At 40.3% G+C, this 22,295-nt stretch overlaps 1 protein-coding gene across 1 annotated transcript in view; it reads left to right on the top strand.

Annotated features, from left to right (window-relative positions):
* SEC63 (SEC63 protein translocation regulator) overlaps positions 1 to 9,080 on the top strand; it is a 121,253-nt gene extending 112,173 nt beyond the window's left edge. The window contains exons 19-21 of the mRNA XM_075923967.1: positions 1,435 to 1,533; positions 4,125 to 4,229; positions 7,978 to 9,080. Coding sequence (XP_075780082.1) covers positions 1,435 to 1,533; positions 4,125 to 4,229; positions 7,978 to 8,121 — 348 coding nt within the window. The 3' untranslated portion in view covers positions 8,122 to 9,080. The remainder of the gene's footprint in view (positions 1 to 1,434; positions 1,534 to 4,124; positions 4,230 to 7,977) is intronic.
* Positions 9,081 to 22,295: the final 13,215 nt, after the last annotated feature.

Here is a 22,295-nt window from a genome sequence, read left to right as displayed (position 1 = left end):
TGCTATCATGTGCCGAAAGTGTCCGTCTGCTATGTACATTGGACAAACGTCTCAGACACTTCGCCAAAGGATCAATGCCCACAAAACAGACATTAGACAGGATCACAAAGAAAAAACAGTTTCTTGCCATTTCAACCAGAAAGGACACTATCTCAACGACCTAATCACCTGCATCCTACTCCAGAAGACTTTCAAATCTGCACTTGAAAGGGAATCCTCCGAACTGTCATTCATGCTAAAATTCGACACCAACTACCTTACCCATTACAAAGATAGCTTCCCCAATTATCACCTCTAATAACATTAGCTCACAGACATCTACCTTTCCCCACCTCTAATATCATTAACTCACAGACATTTACCTTCTCCCCCCCCCCCCCCCCCGCATCCCCCTTCTGTTCTGAAATGTGATTTGTCCTTTTCATGTGTGTTCATTTTTTTAAATTGTATCCTTTGGTATATATGGTTGTGACTCTTTTCTTCCACTATTTGATCTGAGGAAGTGGGTCTGGCCCACGAAAGCTCATCATCTAATAAACCATCTTGTTAGTCTTCAAAGTGCTACATAGTCCTGTATTTTATTTGCTCTTAAGGAATTCAAAAATGCTAGCACAGCAGAATCATTGTTGAGTTAAAAGCCCTGTCCACAAAATTGTTTGTTTTTATTGTTTCTTTTTCTTTCCTCATAGTTTACTCCTAATATTCTCCGCAACCACTTATGATGAAATGCATCTAACTTCTGAGCATCTGTCTTCTTAAGTTGCCAGGTTTCTGACTAAATGCTTAGTTTTGTATGTAAGGATATGATACTAAGTTTGCAAATTTTCCTAAGTTTTCCGAAGGCTGCGTTCACTTTGCCAATCCTTACTCTTTATTTCCTCAGAGCATGTACCATCTTGGCTTATTGTGCTTCCAAAATATTTGAATCCATCTACCCTCTCTCGTTGTTCATTGTCAGCTTTGATGTTTAAATCCATATCTCTAGTTATCATGGTTTTACATTTCTTTACATTGAGTTGCAGTTCTACCTTCTCCATCATTTGTTTAACTTCATTTGTGCAAGTCCTTCAGCACTTTTATGTAGAAGAGCAATGTCATCAGCAAAATCTAGATCAAATAATCTTGAGTGATTCTACCTTAATATTGATTATTCTTAAACTTAAACACATTTTTTTCTGTATACAATTCTTCTTCGCTATTGAAAATGATTTAAAATGGTAATATGATCATGAATTTTAATTTTTAATAGCGCTGACTGATGTAGCTAGGTCAATCCAATTTTAAGTGTAGACCAGGTCTCAGTAACCTCTTCCTCTTCAGTGTGCAATATATACTGTTATACTGTTGTATCCGCATTATTATAAATCATTGTGGTATACCTGGCCTTACAAAATGTTACCTCTACTTCCTAGTTGTTCATTTTTTCCCCCACAGGAAAAACAAGAATGGTGGTGGCTATATATTGCAGATCGGAAGGATCAGACATTAATATCTATGCCATATCATGTGTGTACCCTGAAAGACAGAGAAGAGGTAAAGAATTTGTAGATCTGTGTGTCAAATACTTAATATTAAATATTTATAGAATACTTTGTAGTGATTTATATGAAACAGGTGTATAATTACATAGCATGTTCTGAATTGTAATACTATGTTTCATAATCTGTTTTTCTGAGAGAGAGACTGGATATAGTTTGTCTCCATCTGTAACAGAAATAGGCAAGGATCTTGTATTACTTTAAAGCTTCATGGAGGGGAATAACTTTTAGACAGTTTTATTCTGGCTTTTTCAACCTCCATTTTGGATAGAGAGAAAGGTGAGTGATTTTATCATGAAAAGTTGACGGCGAGCAGGATTTATATTCTTAGATAGCTTTGCAATAAATTTAGGACAACTAATAGTGATTAATTTCTCTGTGCAACAGAGATTACTAATTCACCAGTATCAACACTTGGGTTTGGATCTTGACAGTTCACAATGTTTTATTATTAATGGTATACTTTTGTGGATAATTTTAAAGTTGGAACATTTTTCTTGGGAGGTTACAGTTTTATAAAATAAAATTGTTACATGAAAAGAATTGGTGTAATAGAAACTGATCAAGATAGTTAAGACCAAAGCAGATTGTAAAGAGCTTCAAAAAGATCTCATCAAGCTAAGTGATTGGGCAACAAAATGACAAATAAAATTTAATGTTGATAAATGTAAAGAAATGCACATTGGAAAAAATAATCCCAACAATACATACAATATGATGGGGACTAATTTGGCTACAACTAATCAAGAGAGATCTTGGAGTCATTGTGGATAGTACTCTGAAGACATCCACTCAGTGTGCAGTGGAAGTCAAAAAAGCAAACAGGATATTAGGAATCGTTACAAAAGAGATAGAGAATAAGACAGAGAATATCTTATTGCCTCTATATGAAACCATGGTAAGCCCACATCTTGAATACTGTGTACAGATGTGGTCGCCTCATCTCAAAAAAGATATATTGGCATTTGAAAAGGTTCAGAGAAGGGCAACAAAAATGATTAGGGATTTGGAACAGGTCACATATGAAGTGAGATTAAAATGTCTGGGACTTTTCATCTTAGAAAAGAGGAGACTAAAGGGGGAAATGATAGAGGCCTATAAAATTGTGATTGATGTGGAAAAAGTGAATAAGGAAAAGCTATTTACTTGTTTCTGTAACATAAAAACTAGGCATCACCAAATAAAATTAATAGGTAGCAGGTTTAAGACAAAAGGAAGCTTTTCTTCACACAGTGCATGGTCAGCCTGTGGAACTCCTTGCCAGAGGAGGGTGTGAAGACCAGGACTTTAACAGAGTTCAAGAAAAAACTATAAATTCATGAAGGTTAGATCCATCAATGGCTATTAGCCAGGATTGGTAGGAATGGTGTTCTTAGCCTCTGTCAGAGGCTGGGAATGGATGATGACGGGAGAGGGATTGCTTGATGATTCCCTATTCTGTTCACTCCCTCTGGGGCATCTGATATTGGCCACTGTCAGACAGGATACTGGGCTAGATGGACCTTTGGTCTGACCCAGTATGGCCGTTCTTATGTAAATACAGTAATTTATCTGTGAGGTTTTTTTTACATCAGTCAGCAGAGTGGTGGGCACTCCAGTGCTAGGTTTGAGCTGATTTTTAAGATAAGAAAAGAGCATGTTTAGCTTCTGTTATTTTGTCATGCTACATAGGTTAATTTAATAATAATTGAAATCGGATAAAGTATTTCTGAAAATGAAGTATCTTTTATTACTTACATCAGTCCCTCCTACAGATTTCACAGAACTTTGTTCCTTCAACTAGATTTTATTTTATTATTGGATATAAAACTTCCTGTTTCTTCTCAGATGAGATTTTTCAAGTTTGTTGAATAATACTAACTAGCAAAGGCAAAGCTAGGTATTAAATGTAAAAATCATGCGCAACTTAAGCAGTTACATGTAGTTCATTGTTTTTCTGGGATTTCTGAGCAAATTACCATTGCCACATAAATAACTACTTGTCACGTGGCAGCAAGTGACAATTGCTTTTTAGTTCTTAAAGTAAAATTGTAAAAATTTCTTTCATCACTTAAAATTGTATTAATTCCTCCCTGTTAACATCCTACTGAATATTTAATCCTTTTACTTTGCAAACAAAAAATAAGTGCTGCATTTTTACTTATTAACTATATTGCTAATTAAACTACAGCATGATATGGCAGTAGTGATAAGGTACATGAAATACGTTCCACAGACTAGCTATTTAATCTCTAAAATTATCCTTTTTTTAACCTTCTGAAGTATGAAATAACTTTTTTCATGTAACTTTTAAACAATTTCCAGGACAACATACAGTAAAAATATGATGTAGTGATAAAGTTAATCCTTTGTTCCAGCAATTGTGCTTAGATATCCCTTCTCTTTGGTACCAAGTTGTGGCTATTTTACTATTCTGTGACCTTTAGACAAAGTAGCACTCTTAAATAACTTAACTAAAAATCCTTCACTATTATTTTGTGATATGTACTCCATGTTAAAGTACAGAAGACAATTGTAAGTTGTTCACACACATCCTTGGAAGGTTTGCTCAGAATAAAAACACTTTGAATTAATTGTGTTTTTCAGGTAGAACTGAAGTTTCCTGCACCAAGCAAACCCGGAAATTACCAGTACACTCTTTATTTAAGATCGGATTCATTTATGGGTTTGGACCAGGTTAAACCATTGAAGGTGATAATTAACTCTGATAGATTTCTTGCTGAAAATCACCTCATACCAGTGTCAGTGTACACATAGCTGTGCAGAAGTGAGGCAGGATGAAAACACTGTCTTTCAGCTTTGGATTCAACAGTTCTAAGACTAACACCTCAAATCTGAACAATTCTTTCTTGTAAATTACTTGCCTGATATAGAAATGCTTATAGAGACTCTCACACATTTAAAACATTGTTCTGAATCACAATAATTTTTTTTCAGGAAATACCAGCAATTTCATTTTATTAGCTACCTAGTCTCAGATAAGCTTGTATATGTATTTAAATATACAAGTGTGTTTTTGTCGTTGGAGGTTTGCCCCACAATTAAGATCATTAAGAGTATTCTTTTTCAAGTGCTTAGATGCATATGCTCGCCACATGCACTGGTGCCGTGAGATTTTCCCTCAGCAGTATCCAGAGGGGACTGACTCCATTGCCCCTGGGAGTGGCGTGCACATGCCGCACTATATAGGGCACTGCCAGACCTCCTATCCTCTCAGTTCTTTCTTGCCCTCAGTGGCAGTGCTTGGAACTGCAGTGTTGCAGCCCTTGCTATCACTTTTCTTGTTGTTAATAGTTGTTTTACTTGTAAATAGTTTCCCCCTTAGTAGTTAATTAGTAGGTTGGTAGTATTAGTAAGTCCCTTAGGGGCATTGCCTCGGGACAGGGCATGCCTGCCCTTCTCTCCCTCCAGCTTTAAGGTGATAGAAATGTAGCCGTGTTAGTCTGGGGTAGCTGAAGCAAAATGCAGGACAATGTAGCACTTTAAAGACTAACAAGATGGTTTATTAGATGATGAGCTTTCGTGGGCCAGACCCACTTCCTCAGATCAAATAGTGGAAGAAAATAGTCACAACCATACATACCAAAGGATACAATTGTATCCTTTGGTATGTATGGTTGTGACTATTTTCTTCCACTATTTGATCTGAGGAAGTGGGTCTGGCCCACGAAAGCTCATCATCTAATAAACCATCTTGTTAGTCTTTAAAGTGCTACATTGTCCTGCATTTTGCTCCAGCTTTAAGGTGTGTGTCACATGCCTATGTCCATCATTGACCCATATGTTTACGGTGCTTGGGAGAAGCCCATATTAGTGACAAGTGCTAAATTTGTAAATCTTTCCAGCCACAAACGAAGAATGAAAAAGAGATTAATTTAATCCTGTTTTGGATCTCGGCACTGCTCATCACCAGTTGCCCACACCCCTATGGCACAGGTTATTGAAGCACAGTCAGACACCAGAACATCTTTCTACATGCCCCCCTCAGTTAACTTGCTCAGCCTTGACCAGGAGCAGTTGGTACCACGCGGAAGTTAGTGCCCGATCATCTACCATGGTTATCTGGCAGATTCAGATCCATGAGCTGTGTATCCAAGTCCTGCTCTCTTCTGCCAGCCCATGCCATGGTACTGCCATTGTTGCCTTAATGAGTGCTACCGCGAACAGGACTGCAATCTATGCCTTGGTCTCAGACCCCCTGGCCTGCCCAGTTGTCTATCAAACCCATGGGGGTTCCCTCTACTGCCCCAGATGCCACTCTGTGTCCACCTCCTTTAGACAAGCCACTTGCACCAGAGGCCTCCCAGCCTAGTACCCACCAGTTGAGGAAGAGATATCACAGCAACCTTTTGTCCCCCTCCCCCCCATTTACTGAAGCATCCTCCTCCTTGTCCCTGTGTGAGGCCATTTTGGCAGCGCTTCGTGTTGTCCCGCAGGACAATGCCAGGGTAGACCAAGACTTTCTGAAATGGGTGGCCTCCAGTTTAAATCTCAAGGATGAGGAGCTGGAGGAATCTACTAACACCCTCTTTGGGGTACTGAAGAAAAGAGTCTCAATGGCCAGGGTTGGCATAGCTTCTTGGTGTTTACTGCAGAGAAAAAGGTTTCCCCCCTCTGAAGTCCAGTTACAAACTATTTTGGACTACCTCCTCTATCTGAAAGAATTGAGCTTGTTTAATTTAGAAAAGAGAAGATTGAGAGGGGACATAGCAGTTTTCAAGTATCTAAAAGGGAGTTACAAGGAGGAGGGAGAAAAATTGTTCTCCTTGGCCTCTGATGATAGGATAAGAAGTAATGGGCTTAAATTGTAGCCAGGGAGGTTTAGGTTGGACATTAGGAAAAACTGTCAGAGTGGGTACACACTGGAATAAATTGACTGGGGAGGTTGTGGAATTTAAGAACAGGTTGGATAGACATCTATCAGGATGATCTAAACAGTGCCTAGTCCTGCCATGAGGGCAGGGGACCGGACTCGATGACCTCTTGAGGTTCCTTCCAGTCCTAGGATTCTATGAAGCATCAGGGCTACTGCAGGCTTCAGTCAGGGTACACTTGACTGCAATTTCAGCCTTCCATCCTCCGATTCAAGACCAATTAGTGTTTTCACATGGCATGACAGTCAAGTTTTTGAAAGGCCTTAAGAGACGCTTCCTACAGTTTCAAGCTCTCTTCCACCAGGGGGATCTTAACCTGGTCTTCTCCTGGCTGACGGGGCTGCCCTTTAAATCCATGGCCTCCTGCTCCCTCTTGCATCTGTCATGGAAAGTAGCATCTTTGTTTTAGCAATAGCATCTAGAAGATGTCTGAACTGTGTGCCTTGATATCAGAGCCACTTTATGCTGTTGTCTTTAAGGTCATAGGGCAGCTCCAGTCTCACCCAGCATTCCCTCCCAAGGTGGTTTTCGCATTCTACGTGGGTCAAGACATCTCCCTCCTGGTCTTTTGCCCTAACCCTCATAAGACCAATGAGGAAAAGCGAATCTATGCCCTAGACATCAGGAGGGCTCTTTCCTTTTTGCCTGAATCAGAGTCCCTTCATAGATCATCACAGCTTTCGATCGCATCTGCCAAAAGGATGAAAGCTATCCCGGTGTCCAAATAGAGGATCTGTAACTGGATAACCTCTTCCATCTGGACCTCTTGTTGTGCCCCTGTCAGCTCATAACTGCTGCTGCTGGTGAGAGCGCACTCTGCCAGGGAGCAGGCTCTTGAGCAGCCTTCCAAGCTCACATCCCCATCCAAGACATCTGCAAAGCTGCAGCATTCAATACATAATTTCCTGTCCCTCTACAGCATCACATATCAGGCCAGGGATGATGCTGGGTTTGGTGGAGCTGCATTGCTATCGGCATGTCCTTAAACCCGTGTCCAAGGATACTGCTTGGCATTACCTACCTTGAATGGCTATGAGCAAGCATTCAAAAAATAAAAGTTACCAGTTTCTGTAACTGGTGTTCAAAATGTGTTGCTCGTGACCTGCCTGCCACCTCTGTCAGAGTCTCCAGCAAGAAGGAACTGAGGCGGGTGAGAGTCAGGCAGTGCCCTGTTAATGTGGCATGTGCACACCACTTCAGGGGGTGCTGGAGCTGGTTCCCTACAGATTTTGCTCAGGGAAAAATCATCCAGCACTGGTACATGTGGTGAGCACACACACCTGTGTTGAATGGACATGAACAACACATTTTCAAAAACACCACTTACGGAAACTGAACTGTTAACTGGTTTTTATTTTTCAAAATGTAGACACACAAAAGCAATCAGAAATTCTAACACACTGCACACCCCAAAGCAAACTTGTTTACAATTTTGTGTGGCATAAGAAGCCTATGATCATTTTAATACTTGTCTAATGGATTTTTCATGTATCTCTTTCAATCACCTTTCTCTCTCTCTTCCTCCTCCCTCCCCCAAATTCTCTCTGCCCAACCACTCTGTGCAGCTGGAAGTTCATGAAGCTAAACCAGTGCCAGAAAATCATCCACAATGGGATGCAGCAATAGAGGGTGATGAGGACCAGGAAGATAGTGAAGGCTTTGAAGATAGCTTTGAGGAAGAAGAGGAGGAGGAAGAGGATGATGATTAAACAGTACAATTAATTAACTACAACATTTACACACTGCAAACTTGTGATTTGACTGTGGAATTGTACAATAAATGAGAAACAGTGTGGCAACATTGAGAAGGCTGAGTTTAGTTTCTCTTTACCAAGTGTAAATGCATTATGTAACTTCTCAGTGAAGGTCAAACAAATGGGTTATGATCATTACAACCTGGAAGATGCTTATGGCTTGTTACAGCCATTAAGTGCAGGATGATGCATTTATTTCAATTGAAAATAAAATCTTTTTTATTATAAATTTCATATTATCTGATCAATTTAGGGTCCAATAAAATAAAAGGTACTGTTACCAGGAGCAACCTTGAAATCAATTTTTCTGCATTAGGAATTTATTTTAGAGGACATTTAAGTATGAGTTACATCTCAAGTCTCTGTTGATTGAAATTGTCTGCTTAAATTCTGATCTTTTTCAATTCTGTGATACTCAAATGATATTTTGCAGTGATACAGCTCAAATCATAGCTTTAAAACTTCCATTTTTCTTTTTTGGTCATCATACCTCTGGGCACATTCCACGTAGTCTTGGGGGCTGCTTTTTGGGACTCCACTGCCTTTTCTTCATTGCCCAGAATTATCATGCAGATTATAAGCTTTTCTGGTCAAGGTCATAAAATGTTGTTAATGGCTTAAAACATTTTTAAGCCTGTATTTCAGAAGATCAGTGTGGCATCTGATTCTTTTGATAAATTATGTCTAAAAATGAGTGTGGAACCATATGTTACATGAGGTTTATAGATTATATGTAATACCTTTTGTAAAAGGTTCACTCTTAAAGTTTAAATACATTCTTAAGTCTTATCTACCTGACACTGTCAGAAAACTTTTAAATAAAAATAAAACAGTGTGCAAAAGAGGCATGTTTTGTATCAGTTTTGAATTCCTAACAATAAATTGGACAAAATTTGATGACTCTGCATTTGTAATAGTGTGCATCCCTTTCTTTTTTACCCTTGCCATAGACTGAACAGGGTCATTAATATGTGGACACATACTTTATTTTCTAAGCAAATATTTACTTAAGAAGTGAGGCACTCTGCTTGAGCTGTGCAGAAATACATGCTACCTCAGCAGCCATGTAAGGTGCTTATAACTTTCTCACCCCAATATAACTAATAAAGGAACTAGCTGTATAAAAGTAATTACAAATGTCAATCATATAAAAACCAATATGTTTCTGTTACTAAGTGTTGAAAGACTAAGAGACTTCCAGCACCATAATATATATTGTAGCACGCACAAATTTATCTTAAAGGAAAATTTCCACCCTTTGGAAACCAACCGAAAGACCAAAATAGTTACTCACTTGATTTGTGACCTTGTTTATTAAAAAGGGTTGTTCCTTTTAACTGCAAATTTACGTTAATATATTCTTTTGTAATTGCAATATTCACAAATAAAATTTGAAAATGTCCTAAATGTGAATATAGTATCTCTTAAAATACTTCTGGGGGATAGCACTTCATACAGAAAAACAGTCAATTACTTATGTAGCAGCATCAGTGTGGTGGTTCTTAGCAGGTAAGTATGAAGATTGGACACTTGTCTGAAAATAGTTTAAATGGCTTGTCCTTTGTCATATATAAACATTCCTTGTACATTTTAGTTTGTATGGATTGGGATTAATTTGTCTGCTTCATAATGCAAATAGGTGATATCATAATTCTTTTCTAGAAAATCCAGTAATCTGAACTGTGCAGCAAACTTCCCACTATTGTAAGGAATCAGAAAGGAAGAGCAATCAGATGTACTATATCAAATAAGTAAAATAAAAATGGTAAACTTTAATGCAGTTATATTTACTGAATCTGGAAACAAAAACCAATTTACTGTAACTTTTCTTTGTGCTTAATGCAGGAGGTGGTTTGGAGAATCTGGGATGCCAGATAACATTGTTCATTAGTGCTAACGTGTAGGAACTTTAGAGTTTGACTCTAGGAACTTACTATATGCTAAGCACTTTTGAAAATCATTTCCCTACTTTTAAAAGTCTTGCAAGGCTAAAGCACACAGGAGAAAAGACTGGATTAAGAGAAAATGTATCATTGAACTCTGATCCAGCCACCAAACATACATGCTTAAATTTGATAATATGGAAGAATTAGGTTTACTTGGAAAGTAAAACCTACATCCCAGGTTAATTCTGTATTTGTAAGAGAATAGTCTAATGTCAAATCAAGTGTAAAAATGTAATAAGAATAGCAAAAAAAGATTTTGAGGAACAGCTAGCCAAAAACTCAAAAAGAAATAAAATGTTTTTAAGTACATTAGAAGCAGGAAGCCTGCTAAAAAAACTGTGGGTCCCCTAGATGATCGAGCTATAAAAGGAGCAATCAAGGACGATAAAGCCATTGCAGAGAAACTAAATGATTTCTTTGCTTCAGTCTTCACAGCTGAGGACGTTGGGGAGATTCCTGAATCTGCACCGTCCTTTGTGGGTGATGAATCTGAGGAACTGTCCTGGATTGAAGTGTCATTAGAGGAGGTTTTGGAACAAATAGAAAAACTTAATGTTAACAAATCTCCGGGACCGGATGGCATTCATCCAAGGGTTCTAAAAGAACTCAAATGGGAAATTTCTGAGCTATTATCTGTGGTTTGTAACCTATCCTTTAAATTGGCTTCTGTACCTAATGACTGGAAGGTAGCCAACGTGACACCAATATTTAAAAAGGGCTGTAGAGGCGATCCTGGCAATTACAGACCGGTAAGTCTAACTTCAGTACTGGGCAAATTAGTCGAAACAATAGTAAAGAATAAAATTGTGAAGCATGTAGAAGAACATAATTTGTTGGACAAAAGTCAACATGGTTTCTGTAAAGGGAAATCATTTCTTACTAATCTGTTAGAGTTCTTTGAAGGGGTTAACAAACATGTGGACAAGGGGGATCCAGTAGATATAGTATACTTAGATTTTCAGAAAGCCTTTGACAAGGTCCCTCACCAAAGGCTCTTGTGTAAATTACATTGTCATGGGATAAGAGGGAAGGTCCTTTCTTGGATTGAGAACTGGTTAAAAGACAGGAAACAAAGGGTAGGATTAAATGGTAAATTTTCAGATTGGAGAGGGGTAACTAGTGGTGTACCCCGAGGGTCAGTCCTGGGGCCGAGCCTTTTCAACTTATTCATAAATGATCTGGAGAAAGGGGTAAGCAGTGAGGTAGTAAAGTTTGCGGATGATACCAAACTGTTTAGGATAGTCAAGACAGAAGCAGACTGTGAGGGACTCCAAAAAGATTTCACCAAACTGAGTGATTGGGCAACAAAAGGGCAAATGAAATTTAATGTGGATAAGTATAAAGTAATGCACGTCTAAATAGAAGAACTAGAGGACACCAAATGAAATTAATGGGGAGCAGGTTTAAAACTAATAAAAGAAAGTTCTTCTTCACACAGCGTGTAGTCAACCTGTGGATCTCCTTGCCAGAGGAGGCTGTGAAGGCTGGGACTATAATAGAGTTTAAAGAGAAGCTAGATAATTTCATGGAGGTTAGGTCCATAAAAGGCTATTAGCCAGGGGATAAAATGGTGTTGTTGGCCTCTGTTTGTCAGAGGCTGGAGAGGGATGGCAGGAGACAAATCGCTTGATCATTGTCTTCGGTCCACCCTCTCTGGGGCACCTGGTGCTGGCCACTGTTGGTAGACAGGATACTGAGCTAGATGGACCTTTGGTCTGACCCAGTACGGCCGTTCTTATGTTCTTATACCTAAAGTTGTCTTTAAGTAAAATATTGGTCTAAATGTATATACATCAAAGATAATTTGATAACTAATGCAGAGCAAACAACCGATGGTCAAGGTGTGAAGAAGTTTTAGAAGACAGATTTGGAATATAAGTCTTTCAGGTAACTGCTGAAAAAAATGAGTGGGAAGAAGTATAAAATAGCATTTGAGAAGTTAAAAGCACTGATCAGCAATAGGGATGTGAAAGTGTAACTGTAAACCAGTGGTGGGCAGCCTGAAGCCCACAAGTCACATGTGGCCCACTAGAGCTCCATCTGCAGCCTGTGAACCTTCTCACTGCCCTCCTCTCCCATGCACCTCTCATGCATCGAGGCACTGAAGCTTCTCACTTGCTGCTCCTCTCCCTCCCTCCCTCCCAGCACTTTGGAGGAGCCACAAATAGGTTCGTGTTCCATCCCCACTCCTCTCCCTCCTTCACAGAGCTGGAACACTGTGAAGCAGCTGTTTGTGGTGTTCCAGCTCTGGGAGGAAGAGGGAGGAGCAGGGACAAAGCATGAATCAGGTGATTTGCGCACTCCAGAAGTGCTGAGAGGGTGGGGGAGTGGGATTCCAGTGCACGATAGGCTCTTGAGGGAGGAAGGGCAGACAGCAGAGCCGCATGGCCACAGGTGGAACCCCAGTGGGCCAAGGGTTGCTGTGGCCCGAGTTGAAGGAAGGCCACTCATGCAGCCTACCCACAATTCCTGGTTGCCCATCCCTGATGTGTACTGGGGCTCATTAATTAACGTGCGGCAGTCAAAAAGGCAAATAGGATGTTAGGAATTAAGAAAGGGATAGAAAATAAGACACAATATCTTACTGCCCCTGTATAAAACTATGGTACGCCCACATCCTGAGTACTGTGTACAGATTTGGTCTCCTCACCTCAAAAAAGATATTTTGGCCCTGGAAAGGGTTCAGAAAAGGGCAACTAAAATGATTAGGGGTTTGGAACAGGTTACATATGAAGAGAGGCTAAAGTGACTGGGACTTTTCAGTCTGGAAAAGAGGAGACTGAGGGGGGATATTATAAGTATATAAAATCATGAGTGGTGTGGAGAAGGTGAATAAAGAAAAGTTATTAATTAGTTCCCATAATATAAGGACTAGAGGACACTAAATGAAATAATAGGTAGCAGGTTCAAGAATTAATAAGCGAAAGTTCTTCACACAGCACATAGTCAACCTGTGGAACTCCTTGCCAGAGGAGGCTGAGAAGGCTAGAACTATAACAGAGTTTAAAGAGAAGCTAGATAAATTCATGGAGATTAGGTCCATAAAAGGCTATTAGCCAGGGGGTAGGAATGGTGTCCCTGGCCTCCGTCAGAGGCTGGATATGGATGGCACGAGACAAATCACTTGATCATTGTCTTCGGTCCACCCCATCCGGGGCACTTGGTGTTGGCCACTGTTGACAGACAGGCTATGGGGCTAGATGGACCTTTGGTCTGACCCAGTATGGCCATTTTTATGTTCTTATGTTACATGCAGCCCCCTCTTCCCTACATGCTGCTGCCTCTGATATAGAGGCAGCAGCAGACGGGGGTAGGCATGAGAGAGTTAGTATGGGTGTGGAGCTGGCTTAAAAGCTGGCTCCCACCTCCAACCGCCCTCCACTTCCCCCTCCCCTCCAATGCTGCTGATTGTGTATGAGGCAGCAGTTCATGTCAAATTTTCAGCTGTTGTATGATTACTTAAATGCATTTTAATATCCCTAATCTCCAATCCATATTGTTCAATATGGGTCTGTTGCCATTTTCATTCATGTAGATCCCTATTGATTTCAGTTGGTTTTTAATCAAGTCATATGTTCATATTGGAAGATAAACTAGTTAAAGCCAGCAGGATTTTTAGTGAAATGCCTCAAATGGCACACTTGTCCAGTTAGTTAAGGCTACTGGATACAAGGAAACATGGATCTTCTGAATGCTTCCATGGCTGGTACAGACTATGGTTAGCTGTCACAGATCCATCTTTATCTCCTTCCTGTGCACTTGAATTGCAGCGTTTCTCCCATTTTGCAGGAATGTTCAACTTGCAGGCTTCCTGGTTATCTACAATGAAGGGTTTATTGCTGGAGAAGAACTTGCACTGTCATTTTGCACAGGATGTAGTTCACCATGGAACATCACACCATTCAGTGACCAAACACATTTAAAATGAGTTTTCACTAGTTATGACTAAATTGCCAATTGGAGTACAGGCAGTCCCCGAGTTAAGCGGATCCGACTTACGTCAGATCCGCAGTTACGAACGGGGCCGTTCCTCTCCCTGGTCTCCAGCAGACCAGGGAGAGGAAGCAAAGCGGCGGAACACGTGGGCAGCGGACAGGGCTGTCCGCTGCCCACGCACTCCCAGGCTTGGCTCTGCTTTGCCCCCCTCCCCCGTCCCCCTGGTCTGCAGACCAGGGGGACGGGGGGGGGGGAAGCAGAGCCAAGCAGAGCCAAGCCGCGGAGCGTCTGGGCTGTCAGCTGTCAGCGCGCTCCGCGGCTTGGCTCTGCTTTGCCCCCCCCCCTCCCTGGTATGCAGACCAGGGGGACGGGGGAGGGGGGGCAAAGCAGAGCCAAGCCGCGGAGCGCGCGGTCAGCTGACAGCTGTCAGCTGGCCGCGTCCTCCGCGGCTTGGCTCTGCTTTGCCCCCCCCCCCCCATCGCCCTGGTCTGCAGACCAGGGGGACGGGGGGCAAAGCAGAGCAAAGCCGTGGAGCATGCTGTCCGCGTCTGGGCTGTCCGCTGCCCGCGTGTTCCGCCGCTTTGCTCCCCGTCCCCCTGGTCTGCAGACCAGGGGGACGGGGAGCAAAGCAGAGCAAAGCCACGGAGCCCGAGGGCAGCAGGACAGCCACGGTGCGTCTGGGCTGTCCCGCTGCCCCCGTGCTCCATGGCTTTGCTCCGGACACCTGTGGTACAGCAGCTGGGGCGCTGCCAGTTGGTCCCGTAGCGCCGCTCTGGGCGCTACTGGTCCAACCGGGCAGCACCCCAGCTGTTCTGCCCCAGGCGTCCTGATTCAGCCACTGCTGGTCAGATTCAGCAGCGGCTGAATCAGGACGCCTGGGGCAGAGCAGCTTGGGTGCTGCTGGGTTGGTCCAGTAGCGCCGAGGAGCGGCGGCGCTACTGGACCAACCCAGCAGCACCCCAGCTGCTCTGCCCCAGGCGTCCCCAAGTCAGCCGCTGCTGAAACTGACCAGTGGCTGACTACAGGAAGCCCCTGATCAGTTTCAGCAGCAGCTGACTTGGGGATGCCTGGGGTTCTTAAGTTGAATCTGTATGTAAGTCAGAACTGGCGTCCAGATTCAGCTGCTGTTGAAACTGATCAGTTTCAGCAGCGGCTGAATCTGGACGCCAGTTCCGACTTACATACAGATTCAACTTAAGAACAAACCTACAGTCCCTATCTTGTACGTAACCCGGGGACTGCCTGTATAGCATTGAATACAGCCCTCAATTACACATGAATCCCAGTGTAGTCGTGGTAAAGTATATATAGGAGTAAAGGGTAATCTGCTTGTTCTTTATACTAAAATGTCTTAGTTTCAGTGCTAAACAAATTTAAAAATCTAATATCAAAACAGATATGATAAACATTTTTATAGTAAAATATATTTCTTTAGTGCCTCCGCAATGAGAAGGCAGAGCCTGTTTCTTAGCAATTAAAATCTACTTTATACTAAAATGATAAAACTTTTAAACATCCAAATTCATTAAAACAGAAAAACAAAATCCTAAATTAATAGCTTTTCTTCTTTTTTTAAAAGCTACTTAAAATGTAGTTCCTGATCTGATTCCAGCAGGGGGAGACAGGTGCATAAATTTCTGTATGGGAAATAATTTTCCTGTTATTTAGAAGATACCTATAAAATTTTTAGTTCTGGCAGATTTATTCCTTTTTAGGTACAGGATGATACACTTTTTAAAATTTTAACTTCATCTTTAGGTTGTGGTAAAGTAACTAGAAGTGCGCATTTAAATTATCCTTCGAACAGATCAGTTTGAATTGTAATTCTAGTTAGTGTAAGAAGTAGTAAAATCCTAGCAGGCTAAATTTGTTTTTAAAAATGACCACCTTTCAAACCACCTTTTTGGGGGTATTGCATAAAAAGGTGTAATTGTAAAGCCCAAACCTAGTGTGTATATATAAATGTCAAATACAGTAAGTACATATTTGAATTAAATTTTGAATTAATTTGCGGAATGGCAGAAGTATGTTATGATGGTGATACAAGTATTTACTTGTGTGTATTCCCATAGCTCTAAAAACTGCAGATATAACCATTCTCACAACTTCTTGGTGGCCATTCTGTGTCCTGATAAAACTACATATTATTGAAGTTTAACCCATTTTAAAGTTAATAACCAGAGATGCAGCATTTACAAAAATATGTGTCAGCTGGAAGGTAATTATAAATGTCTGCTGTAAAAGGAAGACTGTTTTGTTTTACAACAGGGAATCAAAAGGCAGGACTCCTGAGGTTTTGTTTCCTCTTACTTTTCCCACTGACTCACTATGGTCTTTGTACATGTACATCACTTTGAGTTTTTCTTACATTAATGCATTAAATACTGGTGATATTTATTTAACTTACGAGTGTTTGAGGTTTATTAATATATACTTCAAGATTAAAAGAAACATACAAATCTTTGAATATTTAATGTTTCTAAACTGACAACTCTACTTTTAGAACCATGAAGTGTAATGTACCCGGAGTATCTAGTTGGTGACGGTCTACCTTTCTGAAGAACAGTGGACTGTTCAGTTTTTAATTTATATAAAGCTGTATTAATCTTTAAAATATTGATAGATTCAAAATTCTGGGATAACTAATAGAAGCTTGACAGGGACTGTGATAGAGGAAATCTTACTTTTTATTAAAATACATAATGATTTAGTAAAGCATTTAAGCATTTGCTTAACTTTTAAAACTGGTTTCAATTCATCCCTAATCAGCAAAGGATTTAAGCACATACTTAATTGCATTTGCTGAGCTGGGGAATTAATATATTTAAAGAATAAGTAGAAAAGAGTTATGTATGATAGGTATAATGTTTGCACTCTTACGTTTACATTGAACTTGTGTCGATTAGTTACAGTAGTGTGCCATATATATATATATATATATATATATATATATATGTATGTGCGTGTGTGAATAATCTGCTGCTAATGTTGCTGGAACTTGAGCATTCAGTTAAATGCTCAAATAAGTTTATTTTCCTTCAGGTATGTATATTTGACTATTTGCAATAATGAAATTAATAATTATATTCGTGTGATTGGTCAAAGCTGTTAAAGAGCTCTGCTTTTTATCGGAGAGTTATGCATACAGAAGTGAGACAATTTAATTTTTTTAATCAATGTGTGAAATGATTATATTAACGGGTTTACTTAATATGGTCTTTTTTCACTTTACTAAAAATTAAATGGAAAAATAAGCTTTAATGCCAATCATGACAACTGTAATGGAACAGAGCGTGTTCTACAGAGCATTATGGACAATTCTTTCATCTTTGTTAATTTTTAAAAAATGAACCTGTTTGCATTCTCTGAAAACAAGGGAGCTGACTTCCTGGGAGAATCAGACACATGACTAAGTGGTAGCATAGATTCCTGTCTACATTTTGGGGAATGATCCTGAGGAGTCCTGCATACAGAATGGGTGCAGGATCAGGTCCTTAAATTAAAGGGAATTCTGGGTTGAGTCTTGTGACTGCAACTCTGAGAATTTTTACTTTCATTTATTTCAGACTAAGATTTTATCCTGATTATTTTATTGAACCAATGCCAACAGAATCATAAACAAATATAGAGTTCTATTTATGATGGGCACTCTGCACAGAAGTTAGTATCTTTCCAGCTGAAGCAGGATATGAACCTTCATGATATTTAGAACTAAGAGGCTGAGGGACCAGGATTTTACAAAATAGAATGGCTTTGGTGGTGTTGAGACTTATGGCTCATTGATAGGTTTAACTCTTTTTATGAAGTACCACTGGGCCAAATTCACCACTAAATTTGCATGTGCAAGTCTAGTGAAATCAACACCATCGTATACTGGTTGTGATTTTGGCCTATGAACTTTGTGTAATGCGGATGGCCAGTCAGTGAGAAGTATGTTAGGATTTGTGAATATAAGCTCCAATTTTCTGTGTGGAGGTGTGTGCATAGCAATATAGCACACAGGAACCAGCTTCAGATAGCTACACTATTAACACTGTAGTTTCAAGACCTATTAACGGTATCCACAAACTTAAATGTTTGGAGACTTCCATTCCTGTACATTCTGAGGTCACACTCATATTGTTGTGTATATGTTACAAGACCTTAGGCACTTGGAGGAGAAATCTGTTTAATTATAAAGAAGCAATAGACCAGGTAGTATACTAGATTCTTCCCAAACCATCTGGAAGTTTGAAGGTGCTGATCATAAAGTGAGGAGAAGTTTGTGCAAACCATGCTTCTGCTTACCTGCATTTACTGGTGCATCACAAGGACTCTCAATTTAAAACATGTATAGCAGAGCAAATGCCCTCCTGCAACTTCCATTTTTATGCAGGCATGTATGTATGTATATCCGGTCCTTACTTATCAGTAGTCTCATTATCTTCACTAACTTCTTTGATAGCCAGGAGTAAACTTAGGAGAGAGAGCAGTACATGACTGGGCAGTATGTTCACTTTGGCCTTTTATTTTTCTCCTGCACAGTCTTTTGTTCATATATCTCAACTGTATCTTTTGGATGTATTAATTTATGCATGTGCAGTACCATCATTTATATTCAAATTGGGCAAAGTTTCAGTAATTACAGTATGTAAATCAAGTTAGATGAGAATAGGTTATAAAGGATGAAAAATAATGCACTATCCACTGGCTGTAGATGTGACATGACAGATTTTACGGCAAGCTATCAATCACTTGAGACAAGCAACATGTTTCAAAATTAAAGTCTTTGGTATTTTCTGCTTTGTTTTCTTTGTCATTTGAGTCCATTCAAAACTCGGAACTGTGTGAACCAAATGTGCGCGTGTGCACATAAGTTCAAACAAGTTTATATATTCTGCAATGTGTTCTGTTCATTGCTTCCTGGAATGAACTGATGGACTTAACTATCAGCAGGTTTCTGCCTATTAAAGTTTGAACCTCTCTAATCCAGTACACTCAGTACCAGACTGGTGCCGTACCAGAGAACTTGTTGAAGCACGAGAGGTCAATATTGTCTAGCGCCATTACCAACACTTCCACTGCTTACAGGGCTCATAAAAGACATTTAAGGATAAATTAGAGCTAAATAACAGTACAGAACACCGACAGCCAAGTTTGGTAGCTGTAAACAAGCTTCACTGAATCTTGGGAAATTTGGCCACACCCATGAAAAATGGACATCCAGCCAACTAAATTCATGGATGTTGCTGGATTAGAGAGGTTCAACCTGTATTGAGATGAGGGTTCTTTATCCAACTATTTTCTCTCGAAACTCCATGTGGCTTACTTGGCTACTATATAATAGCTAGATATATGTACATATATACATACAGCTCTTGAAACTCTAGCTGTTAGTAGTGTATCTAAAGCTGGCTCCTGTGTACTGTATGTAGTCACATGCATGTACCACACACACAGTTGGAGCTTGTATTCATAAATCCTAACATTTCACTGACTGGCCAACCACATTACATATAGTTAACTTCTACATAAGGTTTTCTCTTAGATGTATGGTTTATCGTTTCTCTTTAGCAGGCTCAATAGTTCCAAGATTGGGGTCACTAAAAAGATGGGAAGTTGCTCCTGTACGTGCATGTATGCAGGCTCTGGATTCCCTGCCAATAACTCTTTAAAATAAAATCTTTAAAATAGAGATATTTAAAATCTTTAAATATCACCTACCTTCCTAATGCATTAAAAAGAATTAACATGGCAGCCAGTAGCAGTTACATACACCAGCCGCATATGCCCAGCCCATTCCCTCTGCCCTCCACAGAACTTCTTTTATACAGGTGGGATTAATGATCTGTCCTGAAAGTTGAGTCTGGTTATTTCCGATTCAGGTAGGAAGCTAATTCTAGGGCCCCTCACAGAAAATGCTCTTGCTGCCGCCCCTTGTTTTTCAAGTTAAGCAAGCTTAATTGTCCCCAGCCTTAACTCTAGTAATGTACCATGAGAGAGGTGACTCCTTACATGCCTTTATAGCACTGTGATGTCTATTACCATTGTACCTAGAAACTCCCAAGCAGGCATCAATCCTTTCCCCTCTAAAAAGTCTGGCCTGATACCAAAGAATTTACCGTCAATACAAGGGATGAGACAAGTGAATATAAATAAGTGAGACCGAAAGGACAATTTAAACAATAAAACAATCCGGATCATCAGTTTAATATGTGGAAGTGTCAGCTCACTAACTGCCTAACTGCTGGATACAGGTCAAAACCTACGCTCTTAAGCTGTACCTGGAGGCCACTTGGCAGCATAAGCAACTTCTGAACTTACTGTTAAATGCTAATTGTAAAAAAATTAAACCATATTATTCAAACTCTAGCACCTTTTAAGAGAGAAGCCTGGTCATCTGGTCACATGTAGGACTGGGAGACTCAGGAATGACAGCAATTAATCTTTGTACTGCACTTTGAAGTGTTAGGTAAGTGCTAAGAATTAAATATTACAGCAGCTCCCAACCTGAGTGTAACACCAGCCTTTGTAATATAGGTTTCAATGGGTTTAAGGCTACAGGCCAGGCAGTATTATGATAATTCATAGACATTGGCAAGGCTCTTCAGGATGCACTTCATGACAGTCTACAAATGATGGAAGTATGGTAACAACAGAGGGTCTTTTATAATCTCTGTGCTTAGGAAAGCTCTAAAATTACTTGGCAAGAAATCACCCCATACTATAATATAATTAAGCTAAGTACAATATGATTTTTAAATTAATTTTGAGGTGTTAGTCAACTAACTCAGATACTTATAATGAAATAAAATTTCCTGTCACTGGTATGAAGCATAGTTTACATATGGATTTGCAAAGTTTGGGAGTCTTGTTTATAAGCAAATCTGATATGTTGTGGCAGACTTATATCTGGGTGAAGAACACAGAGAGTTGTAATTTTAATACCTTAACAAGGTATTTGAATGGTGAATGAGGGGGCTTTGCTGCATCTCCCTTTATTAATCTTTATTCTTGTGATGGGAAAGCTATCTCATTGAAATATAATCTGTTTAAAAATATGAGTTTATAGTGGTTTCAGATACTCAGCTTGTTTATAAATACCCAGTCAATATTTGTGGTTTTGCACCCCCACTTTAATTCAATTTTAGGGAGGAACTCCTTCTGTGTCCATATACAAGTCTTTAATCTCTCATTCAGCTTCCCAGTGTGCAAGATGAAATAATGTAGCCAAGGGACATTGCAGTGATTATAAATGTTTGGAAAGTGCTTTGGAAAATTGTTCTATAAATTCTAGCTTATTACTCCTTTCCTTAGAATAGCTGTGAAAAGCTCAATGCATACAATGAACTTCAGAATTAATATTTGATTTAAGATTTTTAAATACATAAGGAAAAACTAGGGTCAAGGTTTTAAAAACTGAACCCTGTGGGTATGTCTACACTACAGCGTTACTTCAAGCTATCTTAATTTGAAATAGTAATTTCGAATTAAACTAATTCAAATTAACACATCTGCACACAAAATGCAGTTCGAATTAGCATTTTGCTAATTCGAAATACTGCATCCACACTGACTGGACATAGACTTGGATTTAAGGCCAGCCAGAACCAGGTCAGGCAGGGCATCAGGTCAGGAGTGTTTCTGTGTGGCTGTTGCCTGAGGCTATCTGAGGCTTGTGCTTAAAGGGACATCCCCCCCACTGCCAGCCGGTTCTCAGGTGTCCCTGCTTGCTAGCCTGCCTCGGGACACCACAGCACTTTGCAACATGGAGACAGAGCTGCCCCTGGGCACTCTGGTGCGTTTCGTGGATGCATTGACATCAGCCTGGCTGCACCTGCTGCAGGCTGCCATCTGGAACATCCATTGGGGGGCTGTCAGTATCCAGGAAGCCCCGTGGGGGAGCTTCCACCCTGAGGAGCACTCAGAGCCTCCCTGGGGGCTTGTGCCTCATTCCTCCCTCACGTCCTTCCACTTATCCCTCCCTAACCCCCCTTTCTGATGTAAAATAAAATACATGTATTTTCATAAACGCAAACTGTTTATTTCACAAAACTGGGGGGTGGGGAATGAAACCCCGGTGAGACTTGGGAAAGGAGGTGGCAGATGGGAGGAGGACACCTGGAAGGGGGGGACCCCCCCCCCCCCCCGCTAGCTGTTTCCAGGCCCTCCTCTTCCCGGCCAGCACTGCTCTCTTCCTGGCCAGTTCCCCCACCCCACCCCTCCCATGAAGCATGTCTAGATTTTTTTTTTTTAAATGAGTACCTG

Source organism: Pelodiscus sinensis, chromosome 3, assembly GCF_049634645.1.
Source record: "Pelodiscus sinensis isolate JC-2024 chromosome 3, ASM4963464v1, whole genome shotgun sequence".
Lineage (NCBI taxonomy): Eukaryota > Metazoa > Chordata > Testudines > Trionychidae > Pelodiscus > Pelodiscus sinensis.
Note: the sequence above shows the minus strand (reverse complement) of the source record. Positions and strands in the feature narration are given on the sequence as shown.